This window comes from Xenopus tropicalis, chromosome 5, assembly GCF_000004195.4.
Source record: "Xenopus tropicalis strain Nigerian chromosome 5, UCB_Xtro_10.0, whole genome shotgun sequence".
Lineage (NCBI taxonomy): Eukaryota > Metazoa > Chordata > Amphibia > Anura > Pipidae > Xenopus > Xenopus tropicalis.
Window position 1 is genome coordinate 163,100,139 of NC_030681.2, and position 25,301 is coordinate 163,125,439.

At 50.1% G+C, this 25,301-nt stretch overlaps 2 protein-coding genes across 3 annotated transcripts in view; both read right to left on the bottom strand.

Moving 5' to 3' along the window:
- The window catches only part of LOC101731011 (zinc finger protein 436-like), a 46,715-nt gene extending 24,815 nt beyond the window's left edge, over positions 1-21,900 (bottom strand). Inside the window, exons 1-5 of one of the 2 annotated variants that reach the window (XM_031901963.1) lie at positions 21,291-21,900; positions 17,056-17,123; positions 8,166-8,292; positions 6,358-6,456; positions 5,254-5,367 (exon numbers count right to left, since the gene is read on the bottom strand). In XM_031901963.1, coding sequence (XP_031757823.1) covers positions 5,254-5,367; positions 6,358-6,456; positions 8,166-8,292; positions 17,056-17,094 — 379 coding nt within the window. In that variant the 5' untranslated portion in view covers positions 17,095-17,123; positions 21,291-21,900. Of the gene's footprint in view, positions 1-5,253; positions 5,368-6,357; positions 6,457-6,686; positions 6,833-8,165; positions 8,293-17,055; positions 17,124-21,290 lie in introns of those variants that run through there. The other variant, XM_031901964.1, reaches the window with a different exon arrangement.
- Positions 19,804-20,652, bottom strand: LOC116411053 (loricrin-like). The gene has a single exon (XM_031902833.1). It carries the CDS (start codon positions 20,650-20,652, stop codon positions 19,804-19,806), a length of 849 nt encoding a protein of 282 aa, XP_031758693.1.
- Positions 21,901-25,301: the final 3,401 nt, after the last annotated feature.

The window sequence follows — 25,301 nt, forward strand, 5'->3', positions numbered from 1 at the left end:
GGATAACGGCTGTACTGTAATGGATCTGACTGTACTGTAAGGAAACCGGCTGTACTTTAATGGATCTGACTGTACTGAAAGGGAACCGGCTGTACTGTAATGGATCTGACTGTACTGTAAGGGAACCAGCCGTACTGTAATGGATCTGACAGTACTGTAAGGAAACCGGCTGTACTGTAATGGATCTGACTGTACTGAAAGGGAACCGGCTGTACTGTAATGGATCTGACTGTAATGTAAGGATACCGGCTGTACTGTAATGGGTCTGACTGTACTGTAAGGAAACCGGCTGTACTGTAATAGGTCTGACTGTACTGTAAGGGAACCGGCTGTACTGTAATAGGTCTGACTGTACTGTAAGGGAACCGGCTGTACTGTAATGAGTCTGATTTTACCGTAAGGGAACCGGCTGTACTGTAATGGATCTGACTGTGCTGTAAGTGAATCGCCTGTACTGTAATGGATCTGACTGTACTGTAAGGGAACCGGCTGTACTGTAATGGATCTGTCTGTACTGTAAGTGAATCGGCTGTACTGTAATGGATCTGACTGTACTGTAAGGGAACCGGCTGTACTGTAATGGATCTAACTGTACTGTAAGAGAACCGGCTGTACTGTAATGGATCTGACTGTACTGTAAGAGAACCGGCTGTACTGTAATGGATCTGACTGTACTGTAAGGGAACCGGCTGTACTGTAATGGATCTGACTGTACTGTAAGGGAACCAGCTGTACTGTAATGGATCTGACTGTACTGTAAGGGAACCGGCTGTACTGTAATGGATCTGACTGTACTGTAAGGGAATCGGCTGTACTGTAATGGATCTGACTGTACTGTAAGGAAACCGGCTGTACTGTAATGGATCTGACTGTACTGTAAGGATACCGGCTGTACTGTAATGGATCTGACTGTACTGTAAGGATACCGGCTGTACTGTAATGGATCTGACAGTACTGTAAGGGAACCGGCTGTACTGTAATGGATCTGACTGTACTGTAAGGTTACCGGCTGTACTGTAATGGGTCTGACTGAACTGTAAGGAAACCGGCTGTACTGTAAGGGAACCGGCTGTACTGTAATGAGTCTTATTGTACCGTAAGGGAACCGGCTGTACTGTAATGGATCTGACTGTACTGTAAGGAAACCGGCTGTACTGTAATGGATCTGACTGTACTGTTAGTGAATCGACTGTAATGTAATTGATCTGACTGTACTGTAAGGAAACCGGCTGTACTATAATGGATCTGACTGTACTGTAAGGGAACCGTCTGTACTGTAATGGATCTGACTGTACTGTAAGGGAGCCGATTGTACTTTAATGGATCTAACTGTACTGTACGTGAATTGGCTGTACTGTAATGGATCTGACTGTACTGTAAGTGAATCGACTGTACTGTAATTGATCTGACTGTAGTGTAAGGAAACCGGCTGTACTGTAATGGATCAGACTGTACTGTAAGGGAACCGACTGTACTGTAATGGATCTGACTGTACTGTAAGGGAACCAGCTGTACTGTAATGGATCTGACTGTACTGTAAGGGAACCAGCTGTACTGTAATGGATCTGATTGTACTGTAAGTGAATCGACTGTACTGTAATTGATCTGACTGTACTGTAAGGAAACCGGCTGTACTGTAATGGGTCTGACTGTACTGTAAGGGAACCGGCTGTACTGTAAGTGAATCGGCTCTACTGTAATGGATCTGACTGTACTGTAAGGGAACTGGCTGTACTGTAATGGATCTGACTGTACTGTAAGAGAACCGGCTGTACTGTAATGGATCTGACTGTACTGTAAGGAAACCGGCTGTACTGTAATGGATCTGACTGTACTGTAAGGGAACCGGCTGTACTGTAATGGATCTAACTGTACTGTAAGAGAACCGGCTGTACTGTAATGGATCTGACTGTACTGTAAGAGAACCGGCTGTACTGTAATGGATCTGACTGTACTGTAAGGGAACCGGCTGTACTGTAATGGATCTGACTGTACTGTAAGGGAACCGGCTGTACTGTAATGGATCTGACTGTACTGTAAGGAAACTGGCTGTACTGTAATGGATCTGACTGTACTGTTAGTGAATCGACTGTAATGTAATTGATCTGACTGTACTGTAAGGAAACCGGCTGTACGGTAATGGATCTGACTGTACTGTTAGTGAATCGACTGTAATGTAATTGATCTGACTGTACTGTAAGGGAACCGGCTGTACTGTAATGGATCTGACTGTACTGTAAGGGAACCGGATGTACTGTAATGGATCTGACTGTACTGTAAGGGAATCAGCTGTACTGTAATGGATCTGACTGTATTGTAAGGGAGCCGACTGTACTGTAATGGATCTGACTGTACTGTAAGGGAACCGACTGTACTGTAATGGATCTGACTGTACTGTAAGTGAATTGGCTGTACTGTAATGGATCTGACTGTACTGTAAGGGAACCGTCTGTACTGTAATGGATCTGACTGTACTGTAAGGGAACCGACTGTACTGTAATGGATCTAACTGTACTGTAAGTGAATCGGCTGTACTGTAATGGATCTGACTGTACTGTAAGTGAATCGGCTGTACTGTAATGGATCTGACTGTACTGTAAGGGAACCAGCTGTACTGTAATGGATCTGACTGTACTGTAAGGGAACCGACTGTACTGTAATGGATCTAACTGTACTGTACGTGAATTGGCTGTACTGTAATTGATCTGACTACTGTAAGTGAATCGACTGTACTGTAATTGATCTGACTGTACTGTAAGGAAACCGGCTGTACTGTAATGGATCAGACTGTACTGTAAGGGAACCGACTGTACTGTAATGGATCTGACTGTACTGTAAGGGAACCAGCTGTACTGTAATGGATCTGACTGTACTGTAAGTGAATTGGCTGTACTGTAATGGATCTGACTGTACTGTAAGTGAATTGGCTGTACTGTAATGGATCTGACTGTACTGTAAGGGAACCGTCTGTACTGTAATGGATCTGACTGTACTGTAAGGGAACCGACTGTACTGTAATGGATCTAACTGTACTGTAAGTGAATCGACTGTACTGTAATGGATCTGACTGTAGTGTAAGTGAATCGGCTGTACTGTAATGGATCTGACTGTATTGTAAGGGAACCGACTGTACTGTAATGGATCTGACTGTACTGTAAGGGAACCGACTGTACTGTAATGGATCTAACTGTACTGTAAGTGAACCGACTGTACTGTAATGGATCTAACTGTACTGTAAGTGAATCGACTGTACTGTAATGGATCTGACTGTAGTGTAAGTGAATCGGCTGTACTGTAATGGATCTGACTGTACTGTAAGGGAACCGTCTGTACTGTAATGGATCTGACTGTACTGTAAGGGAACCGACTGTACTGTAATGGATCTAACTGTAGTGTAAGTGAATCGACTGTACTGTAATGGATCTGACTGTAGTGTAAGTGAATCGGCTGTACTGTAATGGATCTGACTGTACTGTAAGGGAACCGGCTGTACTGTAATGGATCTGACTGTACTGTAAGGGAACCGTCTGTACTGTAATGGATCTGACTGTACTGTAAGGGAACCGTCTGTACTGTAATGGATCTGACTGTACTGTAAGGGAACCGACTGTACTGTAATGGATCTGACTGTACTGTAAGGGAACCAGCTGTACTGTAATTGATCTGACTGTACTGTAAGGGAATCAGCTGTACTGTAAAGGATCTGACTATACTGTAAGGGAACTGACTGTACTGTAATGGATCTGACTGTACTGTAAGGGAACCGGCTGTACTGTAATGGGTCTGATTGTACTGTAAGGGAACCGGCTGTACTGTAATGGATCGGACTGTACTGTAAGGGAACCGGCTGTACTGTAATGGATCTGACTGTACTGTAAGGGAACCGGCTGTACTGTAATGGATCTGACTGTACTGTAAGGGAACCTACTGTACTGTAATGGGTCTGATTGTACTCTAAGGGAACCGGCTGTACTGTAATGGGTCTGATTGTACTGTAAGGGAATCAGCTGTACTGTAATGGATCTGACTATACTGTAAGGGAACCTACTGTACTGTAATGGGTCTGATTGTACTGTAAGGGAACCGGCTGTACTGTAATGGATCGGACTGTACTGTAATGGATCTGACTGTACTGTAAGGGAATCAGCTGTACTGTAATGGATCTGACTGTACTGTAAGAGAACCTACTGTACTGTAATGGGTCTGATTGTACTGTAAGGGAACCGGCTGTACTGTAAGTGAATCGGCTGTACTGTAATGGATCTGATTGTACTGTAAGGGGTCTGATTGTACTGTAAGGGAACCGGCTGTACTGTAAGGGAACCGGCTGTACTGTAATGGATCTGACTGTACTGTAAGGGAACCGGCTGTACTGTAATGGGTCTGACTGTACTGTAAGGGAACCGGCTGTACTATAATGGTTCTGACTGTACTGTAAGGGAACCGGCTGTACTATAATGGTTCTGACTGTACTGTAAGGGAACCGGCTGTACTGTAATGGATCTGACTGTACTGAAAGGGAACCGGCTGTACTGTAATGGATCTGACTGTACTGTAAGGGAACCGGCTGTACTGTAATGGATCTGACTGTACTGAAAGGGAACCGGCTGTACAGTAATGGGTCTGATAGTACTGTAAAGGAACCAACTGTACTGTAATGGGTCTGATTGTACTGTACGGGATCCGGCTGTACTGTAATGGGTCTGATTGTACTGTAAGGGAACCGGCTGTACTGTAATGGGTCTGATTGTACTGTAAGGGAACCGGCTGTACTGTAATGGGTCTGATTGTACTGTAAGGGAACCGGCTGTACTGTAATGGGTCTGATTGCACTGTAAGGGAACCGGCTGTACTGTAATGAGTCTGATTGCACTGTAAGGGAACCGGCTGTACTGTAATGAGTCTGAAATTTGGGCAAGTTCTTTTTGATCTTTGTAGCAAAGAAGCTGATTCTACAAACTGTGTCTCATGGGGTGGTGAGGTTTCCAGCTTGGGTAGGGCTCAGCTTTAGTAGGGGCCCCAGGAACACCCCACAGAGCCAATCATCTGCCATTGGGTTTTGTGGCAAATTTGCATTCCCTGTGAGAATGGTGCTGGGGATATTTTGTTTCCCCTGGAAAAACAACCACAAAAGTTCTGAACTGGAAGCATCTGTGTTGTGGTTGGGTCTGACTGGTGGTTCTACTGTGGGGTCCGTGTCAGTGGGAAGAGACACTGCTTTGTTGGAAATCAATATGCACTCATCTGATAGACCTGAAGTAGGGGAATCTGGGTCGGCTGTCTGGTCTGGATTCTGAGAAGTAGAAAAATTATCCTCCACCACTTCCCGGATCCACAGAGAGATATCGGGGTTGAACACAGGAGCACCTGGGAGGAGAGACAAGAACCATCAGAACCGAGCCCTGAGCAGTGATTGGGTGTGTGTCGTTAGTGGCAACAAGCACAGTATAAATGGGGGAGACTCTGGGTAACCTGGGTATAAATGGGGGAGATTGCATGTTACAGTCGGGGGGGGTGCATGTTACAGTCGGGGGGGTGCATGTTACAGTCGGGGGGGGGCATGTTACAGTCGGGGGGCATGTTACAGTCGGGGGGGGCATGTTACAGTCGGGGGGGTGCATGTTACAGTCGGGGGGTGCATGTTACAGTCGGGGGGGGGTGCATGTTACAGTCGGGGGGTGCATGTTACAGTCGGGGGGTGCATGTTACAGTCGGGGGGGTAGGGGGGGCATGTTACAGTCGGGGGGTGCATGTTACAGTCGGGGGGTGCATGTTACAGTCGGGGGGTGCATGTTACAGTCGGGGGGGTGCATGTTACAGTCGGGGGGGTGCATGTTACAGTCGGGGGGGTGCATGTTACAGTCGGGGGTGCATGTTACAGTCGGGGGTGCATGTTACAGTCGGGGGGTGCATGTTACAGTCGGGGGGGTGCATGTTACAGTCGGGGGGGTGCATGTTACAGTCGGGGGGGTGCATGTTACAGTCGGGGGGGTGCATGTTACAGTCGGGGGGTGCATGTTACAGTCGGGGGTGCATGTCAGTTGGGGGGTGCATGTTACAGTCGGGGGGTGCATGTTACAGTCGGGGGGTGCATGTTACAGTCGGGGGGTGCATGTTACAGTCGGGGGTGCATGTTACAGTTGGGGGGGTGCATGTTACAGTCGGGGGTGCATGTTACAGTCGGGGGGTGCATGTTACAGTTGGGGGGGTGCATGTTACAGTCGGGGGGGTGCATGTTACAGTCGGGGGGTGCATGTTACAGTCGGGGGGTGCATGTTACAGTTGGGGGGGTGCATGTTACAGTCGGGGGGTGCATGTTACAGTCGGGGGGTGCATGTTACAGTCGGGAGGGGTTACCTGCAGTGAGTAAGTGCTCCTGCTCCTTTCTCTTCTCATTGTCCTGTGATGTCCCTTTCTGCACACGTAGCAGCTGCTCTGGGTTCAGTATTGTGTATCCTGCACCGGAATATGGGCTGTTAGTTACCCCCTCACTGGCACCTACACTTACCCAGCAAAGTGCCCCTGGGAAACAACATGGCAACTCCCACCCACATGTATAAATACAAATGTACAGAGAAGGAAATGCTAAATACACAGGGAACCCTTATTGCCCCAAGTATCATGGGAGGGTATGGGTAGTTGTGCCCAGTGTGGATCTGCCCCATATCCCGTAACTGCCCCCTTACCCATGGCCTGCAGGGCAGTGTGGATCTCCCCCGTATCCTGTAACTGCCCCCTTACCCATGGCCTGCAGGGCAGTGTGGATCTCCCCCGTATCCTGTAACTGCCCCCTTACCCATGGCCTGCAGGGCAGTGTGGATCTCCCCCGTATCCTGTAACTGCCCCCTTACCCATGGCCTACAGGGCAGTGTGGATCTCCCCCATATCCCGTAACTGCCCCCTTACCCATGGCCAGCAGGGCAGTGTGGATCTCCCCCGTATCCCGTAACTGCCCCCTTACCCATGGCCAGCAGGGCAGTGTGGATCTCCCCCGTATCCCGTAACTGCCCCCTTACCCATGGCCTGCAGGGCAGTGTGGATCTCCCCCGTATCCTGTAACTGCCCCCTTACCCATGGCCTACAGGGCAGTGTGGATCTCCCCCATATCCCGTAACTGCCCCCTTACCCATGGCCAGCAGGGCAGTGTGGATCTCCCCCGTATCCCGTAACTGCCCCCTTACCCATGGCCAGCAGGGCAGTGTGGATCTCCCCCGTATCCTGTAACTGCCCCCTTACCCATGGCCAGCAGGGCAGTGTGGATCTCCCCCGTATCCCGTAACTGCCCCCTTACCCATGGCCTGCAGGGCAGTGTGGATCTCCCCCATATCCCGTAACTGCCCCCTTACCCATGGCCAGCAGGGCAGTGTGGATCTCCCCCGTATCCCGTAACTGCCCCCTTACACATGGCCTGCAGGGCAGTGTGGATCTCCCCCGTATCCCGTAACTGCCCCCCTTACCCATGGCCTGCAGGGCAGTGTTAATCTCCCCCCGTATCTGCCCCCTTACCCATGGCCAGCAGGGCAGTGTGGATCTCCCCCGTATCCCGTAACTGCCCCCTTACCCATGGCCTGCAGGGCAGTGTGGATCTCCCCCGTATCCCGTAACTGCCCCCTTACCCATGGCCTGCAGGGCAGTGTGGATCTCCCCCGTATCCCGTAACTGCCCCTTACCCATGGCCTGCAGGGCAGTGTGGATCTCCCCCGTATCCCGTAACTGCCCCCTTACCCATGGCCAGCAGGGCAGTGTGGATCTCCCCCGTATCCTGTAACTGCCCCCTTACCCATGGCCTGCAGGGCATTGTGGATCTCCCCCGTATCCCGTAACTGCCCCCTTACCCATGGCCTGCAGGGCAGTGTGGATCTCCCCCATATCCTGTAACTGCCCCCTTACCCATGGCCTGCAGGGCAGTGTGGATCTCCCCCGTATCCCGTAACTGCCCCCTTACCCATGGCCTGCAGGGCAGTGTGGATCTCCTCCGTATCCTGTAACTGCCCCCTTACCCATGGCCTGCAGGGCAGTGTGGATCTCCCCCGTATCCTGTAACTGCCCCCTTACCCATGGCCTGCAGGGCAGTGTGGATCTCCCCCGTATCCCGTAACTGCCCCCTTACCCATGGCCTGCAGGGCAGTGTGGATCTCCCCCGTATCCCGTAACTGCCCCCTTACCCATGGCCTGCAGGGCAGTGTGGATCTCCCGCATAACGTTCTTGTACAGCTCTTTCTGCCAGTCCTCTAGGAGGCGCCAGTCTTCGTCTGAGAAACACGCGGCCACATCATGGAACGTTACCAGAGCCTGGAGAGTGAGGGACAAAGAGTCAGTCCCCCCAGCGTTACCCCAAGAACCCCAGTCTGTGCCCCAATTCCAATGCCCTCAGTTCAAGAGTCCACTTGATACTGGGGCCCAATAAATGGCACGGTGAGGCGGTTCCACCATAAAGCTCAGTGCACTCATTGGCTCAGTAAAGACCCGGGGCATGGGGGGCGTGGCCGACCGGGCAACTGAGAGGACGCACTGCTGTGGCGCTCCCGGGGTATACCTATTAATCCCCCTATTAATAGCGCCGTGCGGCTCCTCTAACCTGCCCGACAGCGTTCTCCCCCACTGGGAGACTAAGTGCCGCAACTCGGGGCCAAATTCAGCTACGCCGCGCGGGGGAAAAACGGCGGAAGGACAGGGGCCCTGCAAAACCCGCGCACCCGCCATCTTGGATGCGGCCGCACTGAAGGGGAAGGGAGCGCAGTCCTGAACCCGGGCACAGGATAGAGTCGGCAAGAAGGCTCTGGGGAAGTGCAGCAACAGGAAGGTGAGCTCACAACCCCCCGGGAGCGACCACTGCATTTACTCTACTCCCCAGCCCAGCAAAGAGCACAGCTTATATACAGCTAAGCTTGTAATAAAGAATTTAGCCCTGACTCCATACAGCACAACATAGCTGGCACACTCAACAAGAAAGTACAAAGGGGCAGTGTTAACCCCATGAGGACTGAAATATTTTAGCATTATGTAACTTTCCAGGATTCTGGGGAAGTGCTGCACAATCCTTATATATCTTATATACGACTGTACTAACTATCCATACCTGGCTTGCGGACTATAAATACCTACTAGTGATGGGCCTGTTTCGCCAGGCATGGATTCGCAGCGAATTTCCCTGTTTTGCCATTGGCGGATTGTTTCGCGAAACGGATGAAAAAATTAGCCGCGGAAAAAATCGTTGCACGTCCAAAAATTGTCACCGGCGTCAAAAAAGTATTGTCGCGGGCGACGAAATAATAGCCGCGGGCGACGAAATAATAGCCGCGGGCGACGAAATAATAGCCGCGCGACAAAATAATAGCCGCGTGCGACGAAACAATAGCCGCGTGCGACGAAACAATAGCCGCGTGCGCCGAAATAATAGCCGTGCGACAAAATAATAGCCGCGTGCGATGAAACAATAGCCGTGCGACAAAATAATAGCCGCGGGCGACGAAACAATAGCCGCGCAACAAAATAATAGCTGCGGGCGACAAAATAATAGCCGCGTGCGACGAAACAATAGCCGTGCGACAAAATAATAGCCGCGTGCGACGAAACAATAGCCGTGCGACAAAATAATAGCCGCGGGCGACGAAACAATAGCCGCGCAACAAAATAATAGCTGCGGGCGATGAAACAATAGCCGCGCAACAAAATAATAGCCGCGGGCGACAAATTTTTTTGTTGCACAACATTTTAGCGATGAAATAATAGCCGCGCGCGACAAAATAATAGCCGCGTGCGACTAAACAATAGCAGCGGGCAACGAAACAATAGATGCGCGACAAAATAATAGCCGCGGGCGACGAAACAATAGCCGCGCAACAAAATAATAGCCGCGGGCGACAAATTTTTTTGTTGCACAACATTTTCGCAATGAAATAATAGCCGCGCGCGACAAAATAATAGCCGCGTGCGACTAAACAATAGCCGCGGGCAACGAAACAATAGCTGCGCGACAAAATAATAGCCGCGGGCGACGAAACAATAGCCGCGCAACAAAATAATAGCTGCGGGCGATGAAACAATAGCCGCGCAACAAAATAATAGCCGCGGGCGACAAATTTTTTTGTTGCACAACATTTTCGCCGTTTCGCGGATCTTTTTAAAGATTCGCGAATTTTTCGGCGAAGCGAAACGGAACAGATTCGCTCATCACTAATACCTACTATTAAAACAAAGTTACACAACCTAGCCTAGGTGCCTATTTGGATAATCTAACTACAAATGGAAGTCCCCCCACAAAGTGAGGTCAGATGCAGCGGTACGGCTAGAGCAGTCAAGAAACTGCGGGCTCCTCTCCTCACTCTCTAAATGCCTCCCCTCCGCAAACGCCAACTGCAGATACACCAACAGAGGGTCAAGCAACGCCAACTTCAGCAGATCTCATGTCCGCCATTTTGCAATGTCAAACCACACTAACCGCTATGTTCTCATCCAAAGTTGAGGAGCTAAAGGTGGACCTCTCCCTCATTAAGCAGGATATGCAGAACATCAGAGAGAGGACAGGGGAACTGGAAGAGAGAGTGGGAATAGTGGAGGACCGTACAGCTCAACTACCTCAGGACATAAACCAAATTAAACTACAACTCTAAAACAGTGACAGACCGCCTAGACGATTTGGAGAACCGGCAGCGCCGCTCAAATGTCAGAATACTGGGCCTCCCAGAGCGCAGCGAGGGTACCCAACCAGAAATCTTTGCAGAGAGACTACTTAAGGAGCTGCTAGGCCAAGAAATATTCTCTCCACAATTTGTAGTAGAACGAGCACATCGAGTACCACTGAGACCTCTACCACCTGGAACACCTCCACGGACATTCCTAATCAAACTACTCAACTACAGGGATAGAGATATGGCACTGAGAGAGGCTAGAAAGAAGGGAGATCTTCAACACGCAGGAGCCAGGATCTCACTTTATCCAGACTATTCCACCATTGTGCAAAAAAAGCGCAGCTCATACATGGGAGTAAAACGCCAGCTACGTGACCTCAGGCTAGAGTACGCCATGTTGTATCCTGCCAAGCTGAAAATTATGGAGGTAAAAGCCCACTTTTTTGAGCGCCCTGAGCAAGCACAGGAATGGTTGGAACGGAGGCCTGGCAATGTTCAAAACCCGCCAAGAGCACAACGGTAAAAAAGCCAGAGATTAGACCACGAACCCAAATCAAAGATTCTTTCGTACCGTGCCCCATATATGGTGACTAACAGACCTGTCCACTGGATAGAAAGGTGAAACTGCCCCAGCTGTGGGCATCCACTGGGGCCCTACACAAGCCTCATTACCATATAGGTTGGTGAAACATGCATCCCCCGGCTAATGGAATACAACTTCAACCTTGCATAGGGACAGGGATGACAAATCTAATACCAAGTGGAGACACAAGGCCTTTGCATAGAAGGAAAGGGGCATGCCAACCACTGCTGATTCTGCACATACTGATCTCCAAGCCCCGCAGCTCGCACCTTTTTTTCCGGGGCCGATACGGAATAATATATGGTCATTGGTACAGCACTACTGCTTAAGCGCAGCACCTACACCCCATTCAATATTTTTCTTTTTGGATCCATCTAGCAATTGCTACTTGGCTTAAATTTTTCTTTCTCACTTTTCATTCCTGCATTCCACGGTTGGGAATGCGGATGGTATCCATGATTGTTTTGGAAACCATGCTCCTCGGTTTACAAATAATGTTTGGGGAAAATGTATCTTCTAGGTTGGGGGAGGATACCGGGTGGGGGGTTCATGGGGTTGTTATATGTGTTTTCCCTTCCCTTCTTCTCTTCCTTCCTTTTTTCCTGAGCTGGGGGGTATACGACCGTATTGGAAACGTTGTGTGAGCTGCTGGGGGGGCACCTCGGAGTCTAAAGCACAAACATGGCGCCAGAGTGTGCAGCGACTCCCAGGTGGCCCGTCAACAGGACTACTTCATGAAAAGGTATTTCTGATACACAATGTTACGCAGAGGTTTTACAGTAGTGTCCTGGAACACTAGAGGGCTAAATGAAAAAATGAAAAGGTCCATAGTGATGAATATACTTAGGAAATCTGGTGCAGACATAATAATGCTGCAAGAAACTCATTTAATAGGACAGCGAATTAGAGCACTAAAAAGACACTGGGTGCCTATAATGTACCACACAGAATTCTCCTCTTATTCCAGAGGTGTAGCATTGTTGATACGCAGATCCTTGGGTTTTTGCCTAGAAGAACTAATCACTGACCCTGGGGGTAGATATCTGCTTGTTAAAGGCCAGGTAGGAGGGGCGCTATATCTATTTGTAAATGTATATCTACCACCCCCAGCAGACATACATATACTGCATGAAATTACACAGAAAGTAGCTAACTTTGGACATATACCCACACTCTGGGCGGGAGACTTCAACATGGTGATGGATCCACATAATGATCATTTACGCCCTCAAAAGGGAGATAACCAGGCGCTAGCTCAGTGGGCCTCTGCTCTGGGCCTGACAGACTCTTGGCGCTGGCTTAATCCCGACACCAGGCAATTTTCTTGCTACACCAGCGCATCCGCTGCCCTCTCACGTGCTGATTTGGCCTTAGTAACTTCGGACCTACTGCAGGGCCTGACATCCAGTAAATTTCTTCCCCGAGTATGCTCAGATCACTCTCCACTCTTGGTGACCTTCAGTTGGGAACAAGAAGCCCGACCCAAGAGGTGGAGATTGTCCCCTAAATGGATACAACATAAACATATAGTAGAAAAATTCCCCCCGTTATTAACTCAATATTGGGAAATAAATTCAGGAACAACTCAACCCACTATTGTCTGGGATGCGGGGAAGGCATACACTAGAGGCATGTATATATCCTTAATCAAACAGGCTAGGCAGAAATGCGAGGAGTCCTTGGGGGAAGCACAGGATGAACTGGCGCAGGCAGAGGCCGCAGTGGCAGAGGCCGCAGTGGCAGAGGATGCCACAGATCAAAGCACACATAGACTCAATGAATGCCAAAGGGATGTAAATTTACTCTACACTGAAAAATACACTCGGATGGAGCTGTACAGAGCAGCCCACTGGTACGATAAAGGGGATAAAAACAGCAAGTTACTAGCCATTCTTGCCAGAGGTGAAACGCCACACTGGGCCCTCAAGGAACTATCATTAGAAGATGGGTCTATGACCACTCTTAAGAGCGAAATGATAAATCGTTTTGCCCGTTACTACCAAACCCTATATGATTTTCAACCAGACCGATTGAATAATGGCCTAGATACCCTACTAAATGCAATAGACATTCCAGCTCTCGCAGAACCTAGGGCTATAGAACTAGATAGGGATATCTTGCTGGAAGAGGTCAAGGAGGCAATTAATAGCTTACCGGGAGGAAAAGCCCCAGGGCCGGATGGGCTTCCATCCGAATGGTATAAGCAGCACTTAGAAATGATTGCACCAAAATGATGCTTATTATATAACAATGCTACACCTGACTCCCCCCTTCCAGACTCCTGTTACACTGATCCCAAAGGAGACCAATATCATTGCTCAACTGTGACGTAAAAATTTTCGCAAAAATATTAGCAATGAGGTTACGGGGAGTAATAAGGGACTTGGTACACCCAGACCAGACAGGGTTCATGCCTGCCAGAGCAACCGATATAAATATAAGACGTCTCTTTAACAACCTCTCTGTACACCATCAAAACTCGGGCACCAGAATAGTTGTGGCCCTGGACACAGAAAAAGCCTTCGACACTGTATACTGGCCTTATTTGTGGGAGGTCCTCACCCGCTTTGGCCTAGGGCCTAGATTCATAGGCTGGATTAAAGCACTGTATGCTCAACCTCAAGCCAAAATCATAGTAGAGGGGATGCTCTCGCCAAATATATACCTCAAGAGGGGCACCAGGCAGGGATGCCCACTGTCGCCACTGCTCTTCGCTTTGGCGATAGAGCCCCTAGCGATTCAAATAAGAGACGACAGAGAAATAGTGGGACTCCAATTAGGAGACCTGGAAGAGAAAGTGTCCTTGTATGCAGACGACATGCTATTGTATTTGGCTGACCCACAAAACGCTCTCCAAGCGTTAATTCGAGTGTTGACTAATTTTGGTAAATATTCTGGTCTAAAAGTGAACTATACCAAGTCCCTTGTTTTCCCCATAGATAATCTCCCACAGAATATTCTATCCGCTATCACACAGCTGAACACCGTATCAGAGTTTAAGTACCTGGGCATACAAATTCATAAGGATTTGGAACTATACGAACAATTGAATATCTCCCCTGTCTTAGGTCGTTTACGGGAAAGAACACTAGTGTGGCAAAACCTTCCTCTGTCAGTCTCCGGGAAAATCAACTTGTTAAAAATGGTCTTTCTACCAAAATTCCTATATGTCTTCCATAATGCACCCGCAGTGCCCCCTAAAACCTTCTTTAAGGCACTAGATTCTGTTATAAGGGGTTTCATATGGTATGGGGAAAGACCCAGAATGTCCCTCCAGACATTACAAGCCCCACTAAGGTGGGATCCCTAGAGGCCCTAGCAAAACTACCCTATAGGGGCACCTCCCCGTATTATAACACAATGGGCCTGATTCACTAAAGGGCGATAAAACGTGCGCTATTCTTATTGTGCGCTAAAATTTTTACCGCTGCTTAATTTTGGCGATTTTTCGCACGATTCACTATAAGCATACTCGTGCTTTTTTACGTGCGATATTGCAAGCGTTATTTAACTCGCGAAAGACTATTTCAATGCGGTATTTGCCGGTACATGCGCTAAATCACGCGAATAATCGCCGAATATGAATGGTAGCATAGAATTAGTGTATAAAAATTGTCGAAGCATATAAATGGTGCATATAAATATTAGCCACATATAAATGGTAGCATATAAATAGTAGCATATAAATAGTAGCATATAAATGGTAGCATATAAATAGTAGCATATAAATGGTATCATATAAATAGTAGCATATAAATAGTAGCATATAAATGGTAGCATATAAATAGTAGCATATAAATGGTAGCATATAAATAGTAGCATATAAATAGTAGCATATAAATAGTAGCATATAAATAGTAGTATATAAATAGTAGCATATAAATGGTAGCATATAAATAGTAGCCACTAGTGATGAGCAAATGTGTTCTGGTTTCTTTAGTGAAAAATTAGCAAATCTTTCGAAAGATCCACGAAACGGCAAAAATGTTGTGCGGGCAAAAAAATTGTTGCCCGTGACTATTATTTTTTTACACTTGTATCAATTTGTGGATGTGCGGTGAATTTTTGCGTGGCGAATTTTTTCATGCGTTTTGCCATTGGCGGATTGTTTTGAGAAATGCATGAAAAAATCCGCCGCGAAAAAAATTCAACGCACGTCCAAAAATTCGCTGTGAATTCATTTCATCACTTGTAGCCAAATAGAAATAGTCGCGCAAATGAACGCACGCCATGTTAGCCATACACGCCAATACTTGCAGAAAATTACTGTTAAAAATGACCATTTCGCTGCAAACTGGCGGCTGCGTCACTCTGGGGGAAACACAGACTGAATAAATAACACTGTAAGTCCATATTTTATTGCAAAAACTCATTTACTGTACTTTTCTATAATTTTTCGCCTGCCTGTAGTAGGTGTTCATTTTCGTATAGCCGAATGCGATATTTAGCGCGCAAAAGTTATAGTGAATCATGCGATCGTATTCTTTTCAGCGCGGAAATTAACGCATGCGGTAAAACTAGTGTGAGAAATACTGCATGCGAAAATGGCGATTTTTCGCACGCGATAATACTATGGTGAATCGCGCGCAAGTTATTTTGCGTTTTTTAACGCGAAAAAGCGTGCGATAATTTTTATCGCCTTTTAGTGAATCAGGCCCAATGCCTCCTATAAAAACAGTAGTGGAGTCCTTTCAGAGAGCACTAAAAATAGCTCAAAACAAACAACCTGTATGGTCAAAATGGACCCCCATATGGGGAAACAAATATCTCCCACACTTCCACTCAGTGCCTGAGATGGTTAGGTGGGCATCTGCGGGAGTAAAAACACGAGGAGACATTACCATGGGTGGGGAATGTAAACAATTCAATACACTCCAAGCCGAGTTTCAACTCCCAGGGAACATGCTATTTCAGTACCTACAACTAAAACCCGCCTAGCAGTCACAATTCCCTATAAGGCCAGTAACCATCACTGAAACCACACTGGAACGATATCTCCACCGACCTGACCTTACAAAGGTACTAACGTACATGTACATTCTACTGATGCAAACAAATAACAGGTACCCCAAACTACCATCTCTAGTAGAGATAGATATGTACAGATTAAATTCCTTAATAGAGTGTATCTCACCCCGCAAAGAGTGGCCAGAATATACCCGGGGGCCTCTGACCAGTGCCCTAAATGTCTCAACGAGGTGGGATCCTTTTACCAAGTCATCTGGGAATGCCCAATAGGGATTCTGGCGGGAAGTACTCAACTAAGCCAGCCTTAGCACTCCCTAATATTTTGTCACCCAGTCTGTGCCTACTGGGCATAATGGACACTCTACAACTGAGTCCCCCAACCCAACTATGCTACCTGCAACTCCTATATTATGCCAAAAAGGCGCTACTACTACATTGGAAATCTACAGGACCACCCTCATTGAACTTCTGGAAAAAGCTAATAAACGATACCCTACCAAAGCACAAACTTCTATACCAAGCTCGTGGATGACAAATTTGAGGCCATATGGGGATCATGGCTTACAGCAAACGCACCACCTTAACAGACTCTGAACATAGGGATATTGCGAAAATAATATAAATGTACCTTACCTGCTTTTCCCCCAGCTCACTCTCCTCCCCCCTTCCCTCTCCCCCCTCTTCTTCTTCTCTCTTTACTTCCTTCGACCCCTTTGTCTTGTTGATCTATGAAGGGACTGTTCCCTTAATGTTGTTGTTTTAAATGAAAAAAGCAAAATAAAATCTTTAAAAAAAAAAAAAAAAAGACCGGGGCATAAGCAGTTGCCCCACTAAAGGCTTTGGGTGCAAATATGCTGCACAAGGGGCACTTACCCGTACGGAGACTTGTTGGGGCAGGAAGGTGGGGTCCATGCTGCGCCCGCTGCTCAGTGGTGAGTGCCCTGTGAGGGAAGAGCAAGTTCCTGTTGGTCATTATTACAATGTGTCAGTGCCCCCATAGTCTCCTACCTGTAGGGCGGCGCTGTGCCAGGGTTTATATCCTCACTCCACTCACAGATGCCTCAGCACAGCCCTGACACACTGCCAGAAAGTGCCACCGCCCAACCAATAGCAGCCCGACCTGGTACTTCCGGCAAAGCCTCCGATATTTATATGGAGGCCTATTGTGTAACCTGTTAGCGCCCCCCCGCAGGTGGGCTGTACATTGGGCGCCCCACTGTTCCACTCCCCGTACTCCCATGTACATGTATATATATATATATATATAACTGGGGCCAACATGTCCCTCAGGCCAATCAGCAGCTGGAAAATATTGCCCTTTTACATCTTTTCCTTTGAGCCACCATTTTGTGATGGGATGTGTGCTCCCTCAGAGATCAGCTGACAGGAAGTATTACAGTTGTGTGCTCCCTCAGAGATCAGCTGACAGGAAGTAATACAGCTGTGTGCTCCCTTAGAGGTCAGCTGACAGGAAGTAATGCAGCTGTGTGCTGCCTCAGAGATCAGCTGACAGGAAGTAATACAGCTGTGTGCTCCTTCAGAGATCACCTGACAGGAAGTAATACAGCTGTGTGCTCCCTCAGAGATCCCCTGACAGGAAGTAATACAGCTGGGTGCTCCCTCAGAGATCACCTGACAGGAAGTAATACAGCTGTGTGCTCCCTCAGAGATCAGCTGACAGGAAGTAATACAGCTGTGTGCTCCCTCAGAGATCAGCTGACAGGAAGTAATACAGCTGTGTGCCCCCTCAGAGATCAGCTGGCAGGAAGTAATACAGCTGTGTGCTCCCTCAGAGATCACCTGACAGGAAGTAATACAGCTGTGTGCTCCCTCAGAGATCAGCTGACAGGAAGTAATACAGCTGTGTGCTCCCTCAGAGATCACCTGACAGGAAGTGATACAGCTGTGTGCTCCCTCAGAGATCAGCTGACAGGAAGTAATACAGCTGTGTGCCCCCTCAGAGATCAGCTGGCAGGAAGTGATACAGCTGTGTGCCCCCTCAGAGATCAGCTGACAGGAAGTAATACAGCTGTGTGCTCCCTCAGAGATCAGCTGACAGGAAGTAATACAGCTGTGTGCTCCCTCAGAGATCAGCAGACAGGAAGTAATACAGCTATGTGCTCCCTTAGAGATCAGCTGACAGGAAGTAATACAGCTATGTGCTCCCTTAGAGATCAGCAGACAGGAAGTAATACAGCTATGTGCTCCCTTAGAGATCACCTGACAGGAAGTAATACAGCTGTGTGCTCCCTCAGAGATCAGCTGACAGGAAGTAATACAGCTGTGTGCTCCCTCAGAGATCAGCTGGCAGGAAATAAAACAGTTGTGTGCCCCCTCAGAGATCAGCTGACAGGAAGTAATACAGCTGTGTGCTCCCTAAGAGATCCCCTGACAGGAAGTAATACAGCTGTGTGCTCCCTCAGAGATCACCTGACAGGAAGTAATACAGCTGTGTGCTCCCTCAGAGATCCCCTGACAGGAAGTAATACAGCTGTGTGCTCCCTCAGAGATCAGCTGACAGGAAGTAATACAGCTGTGTGCTCCCTCAGAGATCAGCTGATAGGAAGTAATATAGCTGTGTGCTCCCTCAGAGATCACCTGACAGGAAGTAATACAGCTGTGTGCTCCCTCAGAGATCAGAAGGATTGCTCAGGCCCATGAACCTCGAGTTGGGGCAGTTTTATGCATGGGCCTGGGGTATCAGGTAAGTGACTGTAACTTTCCTTCTCCTTTAAAGAGGCAGTAACCTTCATACCCCTTTTTACATGCGCCAACAGAGGGCACTGTATGCTGAACATGAATTAAAAATATTTTCTTAATTTTGGTATGACAAAGTAATACATTATTTTTTGCACACTTACTGATACCTCTACTTGTAATTAGCTAGAGAGAAAGAGACAGTGAGCTCTGTGTAAACAGACCCCTTCCCATCACCCTTTGTTGCATTCAGTGTGGTTACATATAAGGAGGGGAACATTATGCGGGGGGGATATGACTTTTCCACCTCCCTTAATGCTTTCACTCCGTCCATAATAGAGTAATGGCACTGTAGGCAAAACAGAGATTTGGGGCTACACATCCCCCACAATCTACTGGCACTTGGGGAACCCAATTTGCCCTGCGCAGGGGCAAAAGCTTGTGTATGGCGCCTGTCTGAGATACCTCCTGAGTTCCAGAAACATCATCAATAGATTTATTCCCTATAGTAACGTAAGGGGGGGCTGAGCCAAAACTTGCCCCACAGAGGAACAACAGGGAGCAATTTCTGTAGGTCTGTATTTTTATTGCCCCAAGACATCGGGGGGAGTTTGCCCACTGTAGGTTTGAGTCCCTGGGGTAATTGAGCCTGTTATGTATTATTATTGCCCGGGGCCCCTGGGGTAATTGAGCCTGTTATGTATTATTATTGCCCGGGGCCCCTGGGGTAATTGAGCCTGTTATGTATTATTATTGCCCGGGGCCCCTGGGGTAAATGGGTCTATTGGGAAGACGGCAGATTTGGAACAATGTGGGTTTAAACCTGAGCAGATCCAGGGTCAGTCTTTGGGTTAGAGAATCAAGAGAACTTTGAGGGGTACCTGCCCCCCAACATCCATACAGTGTATATACATAACATTGATTTTACTGGTCTCCCCCCTCCCACACATTGCACACGGCGTCCCATCGCTGTAGCCCCCCCGGTCCCATCGATGTAGCCCCCCCGGTCCCATCGCTGTAGCCCCCCGGTCCCATCGCTGTAGCCCCCCCGGTCCCATCACTGTAGCCCCCCCAGGTCCCATCGATGTAGCCCCCCCAGGTCCCATCGCTGTAGCCCCCCGTGCCCATCGCTGTAACCCCCCGGTCCCCCAGGTCCCATCGCTGTAGCCCCCCCGGTCCCATCGCTGTAGCCCCCCCCCGGTCCCATCGCTGTAGCCCCCCGGTCCCATCACTGTAGCCCCCCGGTCCCATCGCTGTAACCCCCCGGGTCCCATCGCTGTAGCCCCCCCAGGTCCCATCGCTGTAGCCCCCCGGTCCCATCGCTGTAGCCCCCCCGGTCCCATCGCTGTAGCCCCCCCAGGTCCCATCGCTGTAGCCCCCCAGGTCCCATCGCTGTAGCCCCCCGGTCCCATCGCTGTAGCCCCCCGGTCCCATCGCTGTAGCCCCCCCGGTCCCATCGCTGTAGCCCCCCCAGGTCCCATCGCTGTAGCCCCCCGGTCCCATCGCTGTAGCCCCCCGGTCCCATCGCTGTAGCCCCCCGGTCCCATCGCTGTAGCCCCCCCGGTCCCATCGCTGTAGCCCCCCGGTCCCATCGCTGTAGCCCCCGGTCCCATCGCTGTAGCCCCCCCCGGTCCCATCGCTGTAGACCCCCGCGTCCCATCGCTGTAGCCCCCCCGGTCCCATCGCTGTAGCCCCCCCGGTCCCATCGCTGTAGCCCCCCCGGTCCCATCGCTGTAGACCCCCGGTCCCATCGCTGTAGCCCCCCCGGTCCATCGCTGTAGCCCCCCCCGGTCCCATCGCTGTAGCCCCCCCGGTCCCATCGCTGTAGCCCCCCCGGTCCCATCACTGTAGCCCCCCCGGTCCCATCGCTGTAGCCCCCCGGTCCCATCGCTGTAGCCCCCCCGGTCCCATCGCTGTAGCCCCCCCCGGTCCCATCACTGTAGCCCCCCCCGGTCCCATCACTGTAGCCCCCCCGGTCCCATCACTGTAGCCCCCCGGTCCCATCACTGTAGCTAATAATGATGAAAGGGGGTTGGATGGGGCAGACTGAGGGGCTTTAGACTGGGGGGCTGTGGATCTGAAGGGTCTGGGGGGGGTTCCTGTATATTTTAAATAGAAAGAAGAATGGGGGGGCTGGTTGGGGGTATTTAGGGGGGTAGATTTAGGGTGCAGCCTAAGGGTCTGTGTATCTGGGGGGGCTACAGACTTACAGTGGGGGGCACAATAAACATGAGAATATTTAGGGAGGCAATTGGGGCAATTAAGGTGTGTGTATTTGGGGTGGTTTATTGGGGTACCAGGTGGGTAGATATTTGGGGGGTTAGTGGGGTACATAGAGTGAAGGCTAAAGGAATTGGGGGGCTGGCCAAGGGAATGGGGGTCCCACCTGTGACACAACGTTGCGGCCTTACCTTCCTCTCCCTCCCTGCGGGGCAGCTGATCCCCCTCTGTGGGATTTTAGGATCCTGAGCAAAGAAAATTAACCAAAGACTCATTTCTTCTGCGCATGCGCCGTATGAGGTGAAGAAAAAAGAAGAGTTCAGCTATCGACGCATGCGCAGTGCATAGAGCAGAGCGCTCCGAGTCCCAGTGCCAGTACCTCGCTACTGCGCATGCCCAACGGGGGCAGCGTGAGAGGAACATGCGCACTGCAGTCACTGAGGCCCTGAGGGCGACATATTATCTGCTGGCGGAAGCGTTCCGTCTCTCTGTATTAATAGTGGCCCCTGTGAGGGAGACTGTACCCTGTGCCCGCTATGCATGATACTATGCCAATGGCATTAATAGGGAATTTGCTTTAAAATATGGGAAGGCTGCAAAGATACACAACCTAGTAATGCCCCTGTGTGGCAGAATGGGGCCCTATTATAGGGTTAAGGTGGCCCCCCTGCTGGTGTCACAGTGGAACATTCCGGCAGAGCAATATGGGTAATAGGGCAGAACTAATATCAGCATTTAGGGGTCGCGCCCTGACCCCCCACATTATACTGTTCAGGCAGGGCTGAGCCGATACTGGGGGGCACCGGCCGAACCCCGAGTCCTTTGTCAGACCAATACCAAACCCAATCGGAATTGGCATAGAGTAATTAGGCAACGAAGGAGCTAACGAGATCCGGGGGCGTCTCCATTGGGTACAACGTGCACCCCAGGCTGATACACTGAGTAGGAATGGAATTAGGGGGGCACTCCATGTCTCCATTGGGTACAATGTGCACCCCTGGCTGATACACTGAGTAGGAATGGAATTCAGGGGGCACTCCATGTCTCCATTGGGTACAACGTGCACCCCAGGCTGATACGCTGAGTAGGAATGGAATTAGGGGGGCACTCCATGTCTCCATTGGGTACAATGTGCACCCCTGGCTGATACACTGAGTAGGAATGGAATTCGGGGGGACTCCATGTCTCCATTGGGTACAATGTGCACCCCTGGCTGATACGCTGAGTAGGAATGGAATTCGGGGGGCACTCCATGTCTCTATTGGGTACAATGTGCACCCCTGGCTGATACGCTGAGTAGGAATGGAATTCGGGGGGCACTCCATGTCTCTATTGGGTACAACGTGCACCCCTGGCTGATACGCTGAGTAGGAATGGAATTCGGGGGCACTCCATGTCTCCATTGGGTACAACGTGCACCCCTGGCTGATATGCTGAGTAGGAATGGAATTCGGGGGGCACTCCATGTCTCCATTGGGTACAACGTGCACCCCTGGCTGATACACTGAGTAGGAATGGAATTCGGGGGGCACTCCATGTCTCCATTGGGTACAACGTGCACCCCAGGCTGATACGCTGAGTAGGAATGAAATTCGGGGGGCACTCCATGTCTCCATTGGGTACAACGTGCACCCCTGGCTGATACGCTGAGTAGGAATGAAATTCGGGGGGCACTCCATGTCTCCATTGGGTACAACGTGCACCCCAGGCTGATACGCTGAGTAGGAATGGAATTCGGGGGGCACTCCATGTCTCCATTGGGTACAATGTGCACCCCAGGCTGATACGCTGAGTAGGAATGGAATTCGGGGGGCACTCCATGTCTCCATTGGGTACAACGTGCACCCCACGCTGATACGCTGAGTAGGAATGGAATTCGGGGGGCACTCCATGTCTCCATTGGGTACAATGTGCACCCCTGGCTGATACGCTGAGTAGGAATGAAATTCAGGGGGCACTTCATGTCTCCATTGGGTACAACGTGCACCCCTGGCTGATACACTGAGTAGGAATGGAATTCGGGGGCACTCCATGTCTCCATTGGGTACAATGTGCACCCCTGGCTGATACGCTGAGTAGGAATGGAATTCGGGGGCACTCCATGTCTCCATTGGGTACAACGTGCACCCCTGGCTGATACGCTGAGTAGGAATGGAATTCGGGGGGCACTCCATGTCTCCATTGGGTACAACGTGCACCCCTGGCTGATACGCTGAGTAGGAATGAAATTCGGGGGGCACTCCATGTCTCCATTGGGTACAACGTGCACCCCAGGCTGATACGCTGAGTAGGAATGGAATTCGGGGGGCACTCCATGTCTCCATTGGGTACAATGTGCACCCCAGGCTGATACGCTGAGTAGGAATGGAATTCGGGGGGCACTCCATGTCTCCATTGGGTACAATGTGCACCCCTGGCTGATACGCTGAGTAGGAATGGAATTCGGGGGCACTCCATGTCTCCATTGGGTACAACGTGCACCCCTGGCTGATACGCTGAGTAGGAATGGAATTCGGGGTCACTCCATGTCTCCATTGGGTACAATGTGCACCCCAGGCTGATACGCTGAGTAGGAATGAAATTCAGGGGGCACTTCATGTCTCCATTGGGTACAACGTGCACCCCAGGCTGATACGCTGAGTAGGAATGGAATTCGGGGGGCACCCCATGTCTCCATTGGGTACAATGTGCACCCCAGGCTGATACGCTGAGTAGGAATGAAATTCAGGGGGCACTTCATGTCTCCATTGGGTACAACGTGCACCCCAGGCTGATACGCTGAGTAGGAATGGAATTCGGGGGGCACTCCATGTCTCCATTGGGTACAATGTGCACCCCTGGCTGATACGCTGAGTAGGAATGAAATTCAGGGGGCACTCCATGTCTCCATTGGGTACAACGTGCACCCCAGGCTGATACGCTGAGTAGGAATGGAATTCGGGGGGCACTCCATGTCTCTATTGGGTACAACGTGCACCCCTGGCTGATACGCTGAGTAGGAATGAAATTCAGGGGGCACTTCATGTCTCCATTGGGTACAACGTGCACCCCTGGCTGATACACTGAGTAGGAATGGAATTCGGGGGGCACTCCATGTCTCCATTGGGTACAATGTGCACCCCTGGCTGATACGCTGAGTAGGAATGGAATTCGGGGGCACTCCATGTCTCCATTGGGTACAACGTGCACCCCTGGCTGATACGCTGAGTAGGAATGGAATTCGGGGGGCACTCCATGTCTCCATTGGGTACAACGTGCACCCCTGGCTGATACGCTGAGTAGGAATGAAATTCGGGGGGCACTCCATGTCTCCATTGGGTACAACGTGCACCCCAGGCTGATACGCTGAGTAGGAATGGAATTCGGGGGGCACTCCATGTCTCCATTGGGTACAATGTGCACCCCAGGCTGATACGCTGAGTAGGAATGGAATTCGGGGGGCACTCCATGTCTCCATTGGGTACAATGTGCACCCCTGGCTGATACGCTGAGTAGGAATGGAATTCGGGGGCACTCCATGTCTCCATTGGGTACAACGTGCACCCCAGGCTGATACGCTGAGTAGGAATGAAATTCAGGGGGCACTTCATGTCTCCATTGGGTACAACGTGCACCCCAGGCTGATACGCTGAGTAGGAATGGAATTCGGGGGGCACTCCATGTCTCCATTGGGTACAATGTGCACCCCTGGCTGATACGCTGAGTAGGAATGAAATTCAGGGGGCACTTCATGTCTCCATTGGGTACAACGTGCACCCCAGGCTGATACGCTGAGTAGGAATGGAATTCGGGGGGCACTCCATGTCTCCATTGGGTACAATGTGCACCCCTGGCTGATACGCTGAGTAGGAATGGAATTCGGGGGCACTCCATGTCTCCATTGGGTACAACGTGCACCCCAGGCTGATACGCTGAGTAGGAATGGAATTCGGGGGGCACTCCATGTCTCCATTGGGTACAACGTGCACCCCTGGCTGATACGCTGAGTAGGAATGGAATTCGGGGGGCACTCCATGTCTCCATTGGGTACAACGTGCACCCCTGGCTGATACGCTGAGTAGGAATGAAATTCGGGGGGCACTCCATGTCTCCATTGGGTACAACGTGCACCCCAGGCTGATACGCTGAGTAGGAATGGAATTCGGGGGGCACTCCATGTCTCCATTGGGTACAATGTGCACCCCAGGCTGATACGCTGAGTA